Raw genomic sequence first — 16,759 nt, 5'->3', positions numbered from 1 at the left:
GGCCGCGCCGCGCCGCGCCGGCCCCCGGCGGCGGGATGGAGCTGCGCGCGGAGCTGACGGGCCGCGACGGGCGGACCTGGCCGCTGCGGGTGCGCTGCGAGGCGGAGGCGGGCGCGGGCGGCGAGCTGCGGGGGCTGCTGCGGGGCCTCGAGAAGCTGCAGGAGCAGGTCACGGAGCTGCTGGGGCCGCTGGTGCAGCAGGAGAGAGAGGCGGCGGGCCGCGGCGGGCCGCGCGGTGAGTGGCCGTTGGGCGCGCGGCGGGCCGCGCGGTGAGTGGCCGTTGGGCGCGCGGCGGGCCGCGCGGTGAGTGGCCGTTGGGCGCGCGGCGGGCCGCGCGGTGAGTGGCCGTTGGGCGCGCGGCGGGCCGGGTTCCGCCGCCCCTCTGCCTCCGCGCCCTCCTCTGGGCGGCGGCGGCCTGCTTGTTTTCAACGCCTCATTCACTGTCTGTTTGAACCGTGGTAGGTGATGTTGGGGAAGAGGAGGAGGAGGAGGAGGAGGAAGGTGATGAAGACGAAGACGAAAACAACATTGACGTGAAGGCGAATGCACATGGCCCACCTCTAAAACGGACAAAAGTTCAGCAGTCCTGACTATGGCACGAAAGACTGTATTTAGGCCTAAAAAGAGACTTTTCAGCTGTATTGAATGTAAGTGGGTTTTTTTGGACAGTGGTAGCTTAGGGATGGGCAGATTGTTATTGTAAGGCAGGTGTCAGCATTTTTGTTCCTTTTGCTTATTTTTTAAAAATGACCTTTTTAAACTTCCACCGCTACTTTAAAATAGAAGCCCTAATAAAAGGGTGTACGTTGGTATTAGCAATGTGGTTTTTATAGGGAGCAAATATTAGGCTGAAAAAAAATGAGAAGACTTCTCAGTGAATCAGCTGACATAGATATAAAAGACACTAAGTCTTCTGACCATTACGTTTTGAATGGCTTCTCCTGAATGACAGTATTTCTTCATATGACTTAAATGAAACTATTTTAGAATAAACTAATAAAATATGGAACCTGTTATTTTGTCAGGTACGGTTTTAAAATGGTATAAGACAAACAAGACGTATGCAGAGAATACAGTAGCATAAGATCACATGAGTATTTAAAAATCAGTTAAAAACGTACAGATGTGACTCTCTTCCTGAACAATCCTGTGGGCCTAAAAAAATGGAAGATTGTTTCTGCATATAATATGAAAAGTTTATGTTAGTCAGCCATCACCGAAGTACTTCCTGGTTAAAGGTCATAGGCTAAGTAGATTGAAAGAGTTGGAAATATTAGTCTCCAAAAATTTTGAATTTTGATGATAGCCAAAAAGCTGACAAGTCAACATGATTTTGATAATTCTCTTTTAGATTATTGTACAATTAAAACACAACTGTCTATCTTAATCGTCTTTTTCTTCCAAAGTATTTTTGTTTAAGCATGCACCAGTTAATCTTTATATACCTTTTTCATCATGGGAGTTTTAACCAAGTTGATTTTTAAGCTCTTTCAGTAGCCAAGTCAAATAAAGTGAACATCACAGCCTAATAGTCTGCTTATGCAGAACTCTCAGCATTACCTCAAAAGACAAAACGAACAGAGTGAAATTTTATAGTATTTTACATTAAAAAAGGGGGGGGAGGGGGCAGGAACTAGGGGTAATAAAACCACATTCTGCACTAGTTACTATTTTTTTTTAGAAGGGAAAAAACATAAATATTCCTATAACACCTAAAAGTACATTATGTTCTTGACTGTATAAACCAGTATAATTCAAATCTCTCTGCTGAGCAGGAAAGATAGATAGCTTGTCCTGTCACCAGATGATAATGCAGTATGTGGAATGTTATCAGGCTATCAGATGGTTCTTGCAAGGAGGATGGGGGTTAGAAATGCTTCCTCTGTGTTACTTTAATTGTGAATTTCTGTTTGGTGCGTGCTTCTGTGAAGAAGTACAAGATGTTCTTGATACTCAGTTCACAGAGCTTACTATGAAGCCTGAGTTTCCCCTGCAAGAAATTAACTAGCTGATTAATAGTTTAAAAAGCATTCTTTAATTTCTGTATGTTGCAAAACAGCTGGCATAGCTTGTTTCTCAGTATTACGGAAATGGAGCAAACTGTCTGAACAAATTATAGGTAAATCTTTACTAGTACAAAAATGTCTGCATTCATTTGAAATCATGCAAAAAGAAATACATCCAAATATGTTTACTGGATTTTTTTTCCTGCTTTTTCAGGACATGCCTATTACTCTGTTAGCAGATACAAGAGTCATAACTGAGAAGAGTGTGACTTTAAAGACTAAGGTGTTTTATTTGCAGAGGAGCTAGGATAGGAAAAAAGCGTACAAATGAATTCTGATCCCTTGTCAGGCTGCAAAATCTTAAAAGAGATAAAATATTGAAAATGTTCTTTTAGTGTAGATAATGTATGCATTGAAGGAAGTGGCTTATCAATTGGCAAAAGCAACGTTTCACATACGAAAGCTAACCCAATAAAGGCATCACAAGCGCTGCTTCATGTGAACCTGTGCTCCATGTTCTGCAGTTCTGGAAGCTTTTTTTTTGTAGAGAAGACACATCATTAGTTTACCACAGGTTCACATGAAGCAGCCCTTGTGATGCCAGGAAACAGGTATGTGGGGTAATACAGGCACTAGCTGTGGCACCCCTCTGCCAAGCCACCAAGTTGCTGAAGTCCACAGCTTTTCCCATGGCTCTAGGGAAACAAGCTCCAAAGTTTTTTATAGGTGGAAAAAACTTAACATGTATTGGTGTGGGGAATATAGGAAGGAAAAAAAATAACCAAACTGTGGTAAAAGATGAAACTTCATGAATTCTGTTCACCATGTCATTTGTGCTGCTTGTTATTGTTTGTGCATCTTACTAATAGGCCCTCATTTTATTAGCCAGACGGGCTAAGGTAGATGAGTTTCTTAGAGCTAAATGAGAGAAGGGAAGAAAATGCTTATATGCTCCTACTGTATAAAAGAGCTAAACTGATTCCTAAACTTCCAGGTGGTATTTAGATAAGAAGCAAATACTAGCTTAAAAAAAAACAGCAAAAATGTCTCCTTTGCAGGTCTCCTTTGCATAAATTGGGATTTCAGTGTATAAGTCTATTGTTACTACTCTGAAATACTGAACTTTGATGCTAAACTTGCAAAGAAATTTAATGAATTGCAGTGTTCTGTGTTCACTGAAAGCTTTAGAATCACAGGTTTGTTATTTATTAAGCACTCGGATGTCTTTGCAGGGAGAAGGGGAGTAATCTCTTGATGCCCAATAATCAGGGCAGTTTTTTGATAAGGTACAAAACCTGTTTATATCCTTTACTAGTTCTGAGGAGATTCCCTAGTTGGTGAATGTTTCCTTTATTTTTCATTAAAAGAAAATGAGTGTGACTTCCACCATTGTAGCTCCTGTGGAATTCCCATTCCTTCTGGCTTTAACAGTTAATTTAGGTAAAAGCTCCAACAGAAATCAAATTATAAATACAGTAATCTGGCAGGGCATAATGCATCACAGGGGTTAATATTAACACTCAACAGCATAAACAACTCGGCACTGGGTTTGGACACATCCATTAGCCAAAATCTACTGATCTAGTCTAAGGATTGAGAATTAAACCTAAATGCCTTTCTGTGGCTCTAGCAAGTCCTTTCTTGCCAGAAAGGACCTGTGCTGTAGGGCTAGCTTTACGGAGAGGTAAAGCTGAGGCAATTCTTAGAAATGAACTACATGATAAAGTTATTAAACTGTTCTCATGTATTAGTTCATATGCAGAAGAAATACATGAAAAAGTTTAAAAAAAACTACTAGAACAACAAACCACTTGCACCACTGATCCACTGGAGACCGTCTCTTAAAGATCACCAGACGGGGCAAGAGAAAATAAAGGGGAGTTAAGAGCAAGTATCCTGCACAAACCGTAAAGCTTTGTTTCAATGGTAAGTCAGTCTTTGTACTTTAAATAAAATTTAAGAAGCTTGCAGTTGTACACTGCCGGAAGCAACATACTTCATAAGGAATGCATTTTATTTTGACTTACTTTAATCCAAGTGTGAAAAGCTGCGGCCTTAATTTACGTTATTCACTGGACCTGCCCTCCCAGAGGAAGTGAGGAACAGACTCAGCAGTACTGAGAAAATGTGGCAGATCCTTTCCTGAGATGGAAAGGTACTGACAGTCGGAGTAGCTAATGACACTAGCACTCAAGACTGCCTAGAACTAGCGCTTAAGCACAGTCTGACACAAAGATTTAATTTCTGATCCAAACAAAATAAGAAATTCAGGCTAAGTAATACAGAGATACACATTAACTGTGCATTCTACCTGCTTACTTTCTTGGCAGAAAGCTAAAGCTCTGAACAATTACAAAGCTACTATATGCTGGTTATTTTTTTCTGAGGTCTTCATTACTGCTTTTACCTTTCACAGCTTCTGCTTTAGAAAGCTGTTCAAGATCAGCAAGTTTGAGCTCATTTCCAGTTAAACTAATTTCCAGTTAAAATGAGTAAAAATAGCTTTCCCATCCCTAAATGGAAACTGTGGCAATACATGTTTTCTCCTGCCTATTCAGAGAAGAGAAATAAGTAGATTCAAAGAAGAAAGCCCTAATACAAGGTAGTCTTAGATCCTGTGTTAAAGTCATTGATGTAGAAACAGATTTGTGCTATGATCTGTCCTGATCAAGGACAGAGAACCACTGTAGTCTTTAAAGAGGAAGTAAAATTATTTTGAGCTTATCCTGAAAGCTTTTAGATAATGTCAGTTTGTGTTATAAGCAACTATCATGTGATTGAGAACTAATTAGCACCTGAAGATAGTAAAATTATTTTAAGCTTGATTATCCTGAGGCTTTTAGGTAATGTCAGTTTGTGCTACAGACTATTATCAGCTGTGATTGAATGCTAGTTAGCCCTGATACTATCTGAAAATCTTCAGGATAATTAGCTGAAGTAATTTCCCTACCTCTTTAAGCAGACTATATCAAAATTAATAATTAAATTGCTTTTTGGTAGTTTTTTTATTTGTTTATTGTGTAGTAAGACTTCCTCTATTGATGTTCTGTTGGTGAAAAAAAATGATGGAAGCACCAGTCCAGCTAGCTTTCATCTCCTGCATGGCCTGTAGTCTAATACTAGTATATTAATAGTTTATATTAATTCTCACATTGCTGCTTTCTGCCTCAGGCACAAATTTTCAGATATAGTACTAGCTTGAATTAACTCATGCATCTTTCTGTAGTTGTAAAGCTCATGGTTTTCAGCAGTTTTAATGCTAAGCAATTTTTGGTGGAAAAGTCTAGAACTACAAACCAGCATTCTGCACATCCTTGCTGCACCCAGCACATATTCCACATCCAGACAGACTGGCTCATCACGCGACATGCTGATGAACTTGTCGAAGGCCACATGGTTGCACAACAATGACTCAAGGGGAACTGCCTATCATCTATTTTTGAAGCTGCTTCTTGTCCTGTTCTTCTCTAAAGAACTCTAGAAAAGACCTAGCAACTTCTCAGTTTAATAATTACTGCATCAAATGTATAAAAAAAGTCCAGCGAAATGTATCTCCTGAATAGAAGTAGAATAGAATGAATAGAAGTAGAGAAACAGCGAGAAGGATTCAGTTTCATACAGCCAGCCTCAAAACTTCAGGCTGGAACCAGAGAATTAGGACACACAGCATAAAAGGACAACAAAACATCAACCAGACATACGTAACTGAGGGAAGGACTGGAGAACAATAAGCTATAGCAGCTGACTGCCAGCATTCCTATCTAGCAACAGAGATATGCAAGAAAATTTCATTAATATTTATCTACATGACAGACTTGTTTATAAAACATTGAAAAGTTTTTATTTTCTAGGTAAATAGGATGGTGATTATTTTAGAGTTAGGAAACAATACAACTTAAAAGCTCTGACTCCAGAAGGTATTACAAGCCGGAGTTTATTCTTACTCCAGCATATTAAGATGGCAGCGTCCTTTTTGTATTGCACTTAGAACTTAAAACCTTCTTGTAAAGGCTACATTGTGTTTTCAGGTTCTAGCACCAATGCTGGCATTTAAAACCATACTCTCAAATTATCTCCAAACGCAAACAAAGTTTAAAATGTTTTAACTACCATGCTTAAATATAACAACACTGAAAATAGTGTTCTCTTTCCAAAGCAGGAGGAAACTGATATTTCCCTCCAGGATTCCCTTAGAGTAGTCAGAAGTAGATTAGCATTTACGATGATTAGGTACTGACAATCACATATAATTTAAACAATAATTGCAAAGTTATTGAAAAGTTTAGTTCATAATCATTTGGGGTTTGCTATTTTTGAAGACCATACTTTGCACTGTTTTTACATTTGGAAGTAATTTCCATAATGTCTCAAAAACTTATTTTTCTAAGAAACAAGAAACAACTAATGAAAAAGAGCAGATTTGACATTATTTAAGTTGCACAGTAATCCAGTAATTAGAATTAAATGGTATGTCAACAATAGCACTGAAAATAATTTGAAACCATGACAAAAAAAGTCATACTGGTGTTCCACTGACAAAACTTGCACTCATTGCAAGAACGAGGAGAATTTGTCTTGCTTTTTAAAATTCCTGGAAGAATCATGATATCTGTCATACTACTTGCTGTACAACCCCCCAAACCTAGCATGACTTAACTTTTGCAATTTTACAGTTTTTCTTAACACATCAGTGCTCCCAGAACATGATTTTGCATCATGTCTGGAGTGAAATTAGAACAGTAATAAATTGCAATCACTTTGTATCAAAGGAGATTTCTAAAGGTAGGAGAATGAAGCACTTAAAATTAAAAAAAAAAAAAAAAAAAAAAAAAAGTGTTGTGCATACCATTGCAGTAAAAACTCCTTTTGCCTTTTTTTTTGGGGGGGGGGGGGTAGGGGGAGAAATTAAAGCACCAGCCTCAGTCCTAAGCCATTTCTCATTCCCTATCTGCTAAAATGTTGTATAATTGTGGTGTCTGAAAAAGAGGGTGCTACCACAGAAAAAGAGTATCTTTTTCTCTTAAAGATTCACCCATACTTTATTCTTTGCTTCCTGTATTTCTCTTTAAACTAAAAAAATAAAAAATAAAAAAAATAAAAGCCAGCACTGATGTAAATGTAAAGTAGTCAAAAAAGGAAAAAAGGCAAAGAAATGTGTTAAGCGCAGCTTTTATAATCTTGTTTTGATTTTTTTGTCTTTTTACATTTCCACAATAGAAGCATCTTTTCACTGATTTTACTCCAAGGGAAAACACAGGAAGTCAGGGGTTTTTTTTGCACAGAGGAGTAAGGTCATAGACCAGAAACATATTTCCCCACAGGACGTTTCAGATGGAGTGTAGCAATTTTGCATCATTAAGGCAAAATGAGGAATGCTTCCATCAGGTGTCACACAGGGCTCTCCCATTCTGGTCATTTTGATAGACCCATACTTTAAAAATCTTTTAAATTATTATTTTTTAAATAGAAAACATTCTGTTCATTACTTAACTGTTTGAAAGAAAAGGCTCTTTCCAGCCTTCATTCAGAACTTCAGTCTTGATTAGATCAGGCATATGCATTGCTTCAAAACAGCTATGGAAACTAGAAATTGAATCAAGTGTCAATCAGTTGTAATCTACTGATCTGATTAGAGGCCTTCACAAATGTTTGATGACGATTGCAAATAACAGCCAAGCAGATAGGAATGATGCAATAGCCAACAGTTTTGGGATCAGCTCTTGTACAGGAATAGAGGAATAAGAACATCTGTAAATATGGTATTAAAAATATTATAGTCCACAGCCAAAAAGGCAAGGATAGCAGTCGTACTTTTAAGGAGTGTGTCCATGTGGTTCCTTCTTGTGGCTCCTTGGGGTGTTGCTGAATGTGCTCCAATGCTAGTTTGTTGTAAGTCTCATTGATTTCAAAGACATAATAAAAAACTGCAGCACTTGCTAACAAGTATAACCCCACACCAATCCATCCCATCCTCTGGCGGAAGTTCATCATTCTCCATGCTCTGCACCTATAACAAAATGTGAAATATGTATTCAGTACAGGTTGGAGAAAGGATACACAAATAAAGTCTAATTTTCAGAAGTTAACTTTTTATAACTTTTCATTACACATTTGTAAAAATGGCAAACATCCATTTCTGAAGCTCTGAGTTCTCTTTGCATCAATGGGAATTATATACGAGTATGTCAGCAGCAGGCTAACAGTGATTGCATTTAGTACTCTACCTGTAGCGCTGGCTACTTTAGCGCCCGCTGGCTATCAGAGAGCCAAAAACAGAGACAAGTTCTACCAGGTCAAAAATTAAGTACTGAATAAAGAAAACAGAAATCGTGACTTGGTTAAGTTACTTCCAAATCAGCTATCAATGCCTGTAGCTATAGGGTGGGGATAATACAAAACTTATTTATAAATACATAACTTTTGTAAAGTTATTACATATCTACAGGACAAACACTGCTATCCAGCTAATAACATGAGCATTACTGCTTGTCTACAGTATAGCAACATCCAGTTTTATTAAGCTTTATCTTTGGAATGCCCATCTAAGAAACACAGAAAATGATAAGTTCTTCAGCTGCACATGGAAAGATAAGTACTTAAGGCATGTGCTTGTATCTAACTCTCTTTCTGCATTAACCTGTGTAAACATTTGCAATGTGCTATCTGGAGGAAAAAAGTTGAACATGCATACTTTTTAACTGATGCAGTGCAGAACAAAATAGCCACCTGTCAACTAGCATTTTTCAGAGGAAGCAAAAATTATTAAATGACTACACAGTACAGGATCATTTTAGCTATTTTAAGATCCCCGTCTGGCTATGCAGTTCTAAGCGACTTGAGACACTCCTCAAACTATACATGCAGTCAGGAGCACTTTAGCTGAAGTCCCTCCACTAATACAAGGAAGTCCTCATCACATCACCTTCACTCAAAATAGCATCAGAGATGGTAGACTAGGGAACCAGCACTTTACTACGGCTGTTTTAAGAGTTGATCTTAAAAAAAAAAAAAAAAAAAAAAAAGGTACTTTTTCAGACTGTCAAAGCCTTAATTTTCCTAGGCTTCTTAAGAGAGTGTACAAAATTAATTTGTGCCATACTGTTCTAACCAAAATATACCAGGAGTTAAAAATACTAGATAGAAATGGCTATTTAAGGAATATTTTATGGATACAAAGCAATAACTATTAACAGAAGTACAAAAGAAAGCTTAATGTTAATGATACCCAAATCATTACACAATCGAGGTCGAGCTAATCCATCTGGTAGCAATCTTAAAAGACTATACTTTTCCTTGTATAAAGGATATCCTCAATCCTGACCTAGAGGAATTTCATCAGATTAGCACTGGAGAAGTTGTTTTGGCCTTCATACTGTTGTACTTATGGTGCCTAAAAAAATTCAAACATACGCAGATGATAAATACCTGAGGACGCCATTACTTTTGCCTGTGACATGTATTTCTTGTTTAGCTTGTACTTCTATATAACTTAACGGTATGTTTCCCTTTAATACACTAAGTTCACTTCATATTTTTAGTATGACAATCTAGAAATTTGTGTAAAATACTGTTAATCCATTGGGTAAAAACAAATTCCAGAGTCCATGTTACCCAATAACTCAGTTGTGATCCATTTTTTCCAGTAGTCAGGCATTTAGTAGTTAGCTGTCAGTAATTGCCTTCAGAGGAAAGTCATCAAAAATAACGCACATATTAAAACACAAACCCTACTGAAATCAGAATTAATCTTGAGAAGCTAAACATTCTTTGATTTTTGTTCTCCTTAGACAGCAGTAGCCAGAAGAGCAGTCTTAGCACTAGGTTGCTTTGACAGAGACAGGATTAATATAGTTCTTTTAGTTCTCTCATTCTTATTTTCCACTTTGGCATATTATTTGTACTCGCAGCTGTTGCAGTTCTCCACAATGATTAATAGACTCATTTATTCCCGTTCCATGGGTGCCTCTGGCCTCTCCTTCCCCGACAAGTATAGCCAGACCACACGGATCAGCTGCCGGTTTCATTCATGTGACTACAGCACTCATCCTTTCTTCGTGACTAGGAGTGTCCCGGCCGCGGGCTGGAAAAGCGACCCGCTACCTGGTGCCTTCCCAGAGGGGGCACCAGGAGCGGGAGCAAAGCCTCGCGCTTTAAATAGCGCCAGCCCTGCGAGCGATCCCTTAAGCACCTGTTGGCATTCCGGCCCACACTACACGGCACGCTGAGCAAACAAGCGCCGAGCTCTCGGGCACGTGTTTTTGGCATCAGCTCCACTTTTACCAGCGTCCGTTTACCGGTAAATCCCCGGGCATACGATCCGGCTTTGGGCGGCCGCAGCGCCAGGAGCAAAGGGCAGCAGCCGGGGCGCCGCCGCCGCCCCCGGGGGCCCGCAGCGCCCTCCCGCGCCGCGCCGCGCCCCTCTCCCCCACCGCCGCCGGGCGGCCCCGGCTCCTCTTACCTTCCTCCAGCGGAGAAGGAGGGAGCGGGGCGGCGGTGGCGGGCGGCCCGCTCCCCTCAGCCCGCGCCGCCGCGCCGGGAGCCGGAGGGGCCCGCCGGCCCGCGGCGCCGCTGCCGGCCAACGGCCATCGCCCCCCGGCCGCCGCACCGGAACCGCGGCGCTTCCGGCATGCGAGCGAACCGCTTCCGGCGCGCGCCCGTCTGCATCCGAGGCGAAGGCGAGGCGAAGGCGAGGCGGGCCCGGCGCGGCGCGGCGCGGCGCGGCGCGGCCCTGGCGCCGCGGGGGGCGGGTTGGCCGGCGGCCATCTTGGCTCAAGCCCTCCGCCCCTCTGTGGCGTTGCGGCCTCGCCCAAAATGGCGGAGGGTGGTGGGCGCCGCGCCCGCCGCGCTGTGCCTTCTCCTCCCTTCGCCCGCCGGTTGCCGCCGGCACAGCCGCGGCCCGGTTTAGCCAGCGCTGGGCGCCGTAAGGCAGCCATGGCCGCGCTCGCTGCCACGTTCGCGCCGCTTCCCCTGGTGGAGGAGAGGCCGCGTCTGGGCAGCGAGGCTCGCGGAGAGGCGGCGCTGCCGGCACGGTGCGTGTGGGCGCTTGGCTGCCTTAGGAGCAGCGTGGTACCCGCTGAGGGAAGCACGGATGGGATGCGTTACATCGCAGCGTGGTCTCTAGAGCCAGGCATGTACTTACAGAGCAGGGGCCGTTTATGCGCAGGTTTGTAGGGCTATTCTCGTTAATTATTAGGCAATACACCACGGGGAACAAGATTTCAGTGAAGCTGGAAGACTATCTAAATCGACTCTTTTCCTGAAATGAAAGTTCACTGATTTGCATCACAAGGGTGGTCAGAAAGCTTGCTTGTGCAGAATGTTGAACATTTATCTGAATTCAGTAATATTTAACATGTATTTCCATTAATTATACTGCTTAAAAGAATTCTGCAACTGTGTAGCATTACATGTCAAATAGAAACTTTTTATCTCGCAATCACAAGCAAGCTACCATTTTCTGGTGATGTGAGCTGTTGCAAAGTAGTCTTAAGTTTCTTTCTGAATGACTTCACACATTGAATCTGCTGTGAGTTAAAGATTTTAAATCTGCTTGATTTGTCAGAGCCTTGACAGTTTAACTGTTTTGGGAATGACTGACTCGCAGTCAGCACTGAATTCTGTCCTTTAGCTGGTAGTCTAAATCATTAAATAAGGATGTAATCAGAGCTGAGAGATGTTAAAAAGGTAAGTTACAGAGGGGCAGCACTGGCCAAAATTCACACACATCCAGATATGAATAAAAACAAAGGGACGTCAAGTAAGAAATCAGACATGCTTACAGCAGTGACGTTTTGAATTCACGTTTGTGTACATAAACACATACATACAGAATTTCCTGACATCTTTCAGGAAGGCAGTAATAGGTGCTTGTGAGGTGCTTTGTAAAAGTTTCTGCAACGTAGGTTTTATGCCTTATCCTGGTATGCTTACTTTTTCAACAAAAGAATGTCAGAAGTTAGCACTTGGATTATATTCTGGGTAGTTGCTGACTAAATACATAGTACTGTATCACGGAAGTCATTGGAAAAAATGACGTTGGGAGAGCACAGCAGTCAGAAATAAATCCTTTGTCACAGGGCAACCTCGCCTTAAGCCATGTCTTTTTTTGATATTTATTCTACTAAAGGCTCCGAAGAAATAGTTTTCCTTGGTTACTCAGAAGATCGCTAGATGGTGCTCAATGCTAGAGGCAAAACCAACCTCTAGGCAGGCCAAGTGAAAGCCTGACTCCCAAGTCGGAAGAGATTTTGCAATTAACTTCAACTGAATGAGGATTTTACATTTCATGAAGTTTAGATGAACCGTTAGTGTGTAGTTCTGATGAAAGATATTGTAAGTATGAATAACTACATACAAGTAATTGTTGCTAGAACACTGCTCTCAGCCAAATGCAATTCTTTCCCTTACAGATGGTGAGGTCACATTTAATATAGAAATGAACATAATTTTCCTACTGGCTCCTGTATAGCTGACAGACCCCCTCCCCAAGTATGGCTTTGTTGTATTTCCAAAAATTGGAGTTAAAATTGGGTTTAGAGGTAATGATGGGGAAAGGAATTGCGACAACATAGAGCTTATTTCCTTAAAAATACCAATCTAAATGCCAGAGAGGATCATTTCAGTCAAAAGGAATATGTGACTTTATTTGATTGGCTTCGTACTGGACTTGCATGCTTCCTGTAAAGCCCACAGTTGCACTTATGATTCTGAAGAGGAAAGAGTAAAATTATAGGGCTTATTCATATATAACAAGCCTGTCTTTTAAAGGGCTAGAGCTGGAAAAGAAAGCTGGTTTAAGCTTGCTTTATGAGCCTCTTCTTGGGTGTTAACCGTAGGCCTGATACTATGGTTATGAAGAGAAAAAATTAAAGGGAGTAGGGAAGATGCTACAGCAAACACAAGCTGTTTGTGAAAGCTGAGGTGTAGCACCAAATAGAGAATGAATTGTAATCTCTGAAGTCTCGTCTGTGGCATAAACTCAGTGTTATGCTGAAATTTTGACATGATATAGGAAGGGATAAAGCAAATAGTCCAGCTGAAATTTTTCAGCAGCAACCTCTGGGAAAAAAAAAGGACTAGCAAAAGAAGACTGACTGTTCTCAGTTTTAGAAGAGTTGAAGTAGTAACTTCTTCCTTAGCATTAGATAGACTAAGGAATTGTTGAAAGTTAGATTCCGATAGTCAGGGCTAATAACAGGAAGGGATAATTACTTGTTCTCTCTTCGACTTGAAATAGAGACCCAAACATTGTGCGACTTAGAGGAAGGGTTAGGATTCATTCTGCAAACAGGAGAAGATAAAGGTTAATAAACTAATTCAAAAGGAATTCACATTTAAACTTCAGGCCTAGAATTAACCGAGAGTTAATCATGGTGGGTTTTTCTGGAAAAAAAATAATGCTGACATGGGAGTTAGAGTTAGGATTGCAAGACTGAGAGTAGAAAGACTGAATTTATTTGGAAATTAAAGTGTCAAGGAGCAGCAAGGGCCAGCTGTTCCTTAAGGGACAGGAATCAGGAGCCAAGCACGATAACAGCCAGCAGGGCAAGGCCTCACCGGCTAGAGCCCAGGCTTATGATACCTGAGCAAGCAGGACAAGCCCAGGGATGACTGCCAGGTGAATGAAGAGTCCAGGTTATCAGGAGAGCTTGTGGTGATGAGGCAGGCCTAAGGTCAAACTGAGAAGTCAGCCTACAGGTCAGGGTCATGATCAGGTCCAGTGAGAGTAATTAGGATCAGGCACAGCCCAGTGGTTACCCAGTAGGTCTGTAGCAATAAGATGGGTCTGAGGTTAAACCGGGAAGTCTGGTCACAGTCCAGATCAACAGAGGCCAGAGCCAGGCATGTTTATGGCCGAGCTGGAAATTAATACTTCCACATTGTAGCTCCTGCAAGGATTTATGCCCCCAGGCTGAGCTAAAATGGGGCTTCTGGTACCATGGGTAGGTGGGGCGGGGTGGATGGGGAGTCTGGGTCTCAGGTGAGGCTTGTTAGGGCCATGATGGCCATTTAGTGCACTCAGGGCCCTTGCAAAGTGCATGGACGAAATGTGGGCTGATGGAGGAAAGCAGAAAGGATGGTAGTAAAGTCTGTGTCAAAACAAGACTTTTTTACTTACTGTAAAAATAAAGTCTTCACTAGGTTTAGGTTTTGGCCAAAGTGGAAAAGCAAGGGTGGAAGAGCTGAGATCATTACCAAACTGAAATCGGTTGTGCTTCTGGCTCGGGGAGGGGGCAGAAACTGAAGGGCAGAATACCCCATCTGGGTGCATTTACCTACCATACAGGTGGATAAAGACTTGACATTGTCTTAGATAGGATCACATTCTTACCATGTAACCAAGAAGTGGGAAACTCTCTACTGCAAATTACAGAAACCTTTCTCTTGAGAAAGCATCTGCCTTCAGCTTTTTTATTAAGAACACCATATCCATTGCTTTTTCTCTTCTTAATTCTAAACCAAAGCCAGAGCTGGCATAGAGCAGAAGAAGAGGGCATGAGCATATAACTGATCTGTGCTATGCTGGGCTAGGGAGAAATACATAGAGAAGATTCTGTGTTGTATTCCTTCTCATGAATTTAGCATTTGTGGCTTTCTGGCCTGTGGCCCTGGGGACTGAAGACATTTATTTAAGCAGAGAACAAATGTGAATTATACAGAAGCAACGCAAGTATTGGTCTCATGCCTCCATCAATATGGCCCAGTCTTGTACTGATCTAGAAAGAAAGAGCAAACTCACAAAATTTTAGATGAAACAGCTTTCAGTTAGAAACTGCATTTCAGCAAAAACATTGTTCATTACAGTTTACTGATTTGAATTATTTCTCCACAAATAATACATAACAAAAATTCACTTCCAAAAATGCCATTAAACTGCTGAGAAATCAGAATCAGCTCTTCTATGACTTCAACTAAAGCCTGTTCAGACTGCCAGAAAGGGACTGTTAGTGAATTTCCGTTTAGAGATTGCCACTGCCAGCAGCTTTGTTTGTGTAAACAAGTTCACTGAAAAATCACTCGTGTTAGGAAGAAAAACAGGTTTACAACCAGGGCAAACTGTAAATGCTGGCCTCTGCCAGTTGGACTAAATGAGTTACATTTCAACCAGCAGGAAAAAAAAAACATCCTCTCTGAAGGTCAGTCATTAGAAATGTGCACTGTCCCTGTTCTTCCCCTCCATATACATATTCCAAGAGAGACATTTGACTAGCTGAGGGGATGGCAACTCTCTCTTCATCAGGTCCATGTTGCTTTTACTGTTCTTTTCTTTTTTTCCCACAAATCTTTACTAGTTATTTCTTCTTCTGTGCAGCCTTTTTGAAGCATGTCAGTAATACCATAGCGTGAGTTTAAAAAGACTTAGTTATTGTCTCTTCTGAGATTACCACTGCCCAGACTGTATTTAGCTTGCTTAGACTGTGTACAGCATGAAGCAGAGAGTATTTATATTTAGATTCTCCTGAAGCATAACTTTCTGCTACTAAACAAACATTGAAAGAATACAGCTCGGATGAGGCCTTTTCCCACATTCAGATTTTACTCACAAAGATCCCAGCATTTTTGCACAGATCAAGATGGACATTCAGTAGGCTATTCTTTGAGATTTGCTAAATCTAAGCTTTCGTTTAATAAAGAAACATTTGTGTACATGCATGTCTGGCTGTCTAACTATCTATTAGGAGCCTCTTATTCCTGTTAGAGCCCAGGTATTAGCATATAGTTACCAGGTTCAAAAATGTACTGAAAGAGTTAGCTATCCATGTAAGGTGAGGATTGATAGATTCTTAGTCACAGAAGTATTTGCGTATGTAATGAAACAACTAGAACTCTCCCTGCTTAAGTATCAACATGCTTCCTCTTTTTTACCCTAATTTTAATTTGTTTTTAAAAGCCTTATTGTTTCTCATTTTATGGAATAATTCAATCACCAGGTATCCAGCCACTTCATAACATTTTATTACTGGAAGATTTTGCCTACCAGCCTATTTCTCAACAATCATCTGTTTTCGTATGTAGCTGTACTTTCAAAATTGTTCTACTTACTCTTTACTTATTCCTGAACCCCATGATTTAGTTTTTTGGATGTTAATAATGGAAAGCAATGTGATTGGCACTTGCAGTGGCTAATGCAAAATATGTCTAAATTATTATTAGAATGGTACTCAGTACAGAAATCCTACAGCTGGAACGTAGCTCAAGATGTCACATAGTCCATCTGTTGACCCTAATGTGGGACTTAATCTAACCAAAAATGATAGCTTATGCTCATCTACTAATAAATTCCATGTTTCAGTTGCCTGAAACACAGCAGGTTTTTCTTACAGTTCTCTGTGATATATTCTCTTCAATATTTCTTCATAGTCCCTAGAAAGAAATCTAAACCTGGATGATTAACAGACTTGTCCAAGGCAACTTAGTGTTAGAGGGAGTCTGAATGGCAGAAGTACCTGGTGCTTAGTCCTGGCCTTGGACCCGGAGAGCATGTTGCTGCTCACTCAAGTGCATGCTGAGTGCTGTCAAGAAAAGGCTGGGCCAACTGCCGGTGTCTGGAGCAACTTTCATATGAATTTCATCAACTGGAAATAACTATTCATCCTTTCCTGAACAGAGGATTCCTATTGTTATAAATTTTAGTGGAGGATAAAAGCCAGTTCACCTTAAGATAAGTAGTTCATTATATAAAACAGTTTAGGTAGTCATCTAGCCTTTTACCTGAATTTGACTTTTTCTGAAGCCCATGCTAGAGCCCTAGCA

The 16,759-nt window shown here is 41.0% G+C and overlaps 2 protein-coding genes across 3 annotated transcripts; one reads left to right on the top strand and one right to left on the bottom strand.

Moving 5' to 3' along the window:
* Nucleotides 1-12: 12 nt before the first annotated feature.
* On the top strand, nt 13-1,386 carry GON7 (GON7 subunit of KEOPS complex). Its single transcript, XM_062577928.1, has 2 exons — nt 13-234; nt 462-1,386. Exons 1-2 carry the CDS (start codon nt 36-38, stop codon nt 587-589), a joined length of 327 nt encoding a protein of 108 aa, XP_062433912.1. The 5' UTR covers nt 13-35; the 3' UTR covers nt 590-1,386.
* A 4,528-nt stretch (nt 1,387-5,914) lies between these two features.
* LYSET (lysosomal enzyme trafficking factor) lies at nt 5,915-10,575 on the bottom strand. 2 transcript variants are annotated; one of them, XM_062576745.1, is made up of 2 exons: nt 10,464-10,575; nt 5,915-8,012 (listed from the first exon to the last, which is right to left on the bottom strand). In XM_062576745.1, the coding sequence occupies exon 2, from the start codon at nt 7,994-7,996 to the stop codon at nt 7,601-7,603; it is 396 nt and encodes a 131-aa protein (XP_062432729.1). In that variant the 5' UTR covers nt 7,997-8,012; nt 10,464-10,575; the 3' UTR covers nt 5,915-7,600. The 2 variants fall into 2 exon arrangements, with proteins under 2 accessions (XP_062432729.1, XP_062432730.1); XM_062576746.1 differs by lacking the exon at nt 10,464-10,575 and adding an exon at nt 8,928-8,946.
* Between the last annotated feature and the right edge of the window lie 6,184 nt (nt 10,576-16,759).

The sequence above is a fragment of the Rhea pennata genome, chromosome 5 (assembly GCF_028389875.1).
Source record: "Rhea pennata isolate bPtePen1 chromosome 5, bPtePen1.pri, whole genome shotgun sequence".
Lineage (NCBI taxonomy): Eukaryota > Metazoa > Chordata > Aves > Rheiformes > Rheidae > Rhea > Rhea pennata.
Note: the sequence above shows the minus strand (reverse complement) of the source record. Positions and strands in the feature narration are given on the sequence as shown.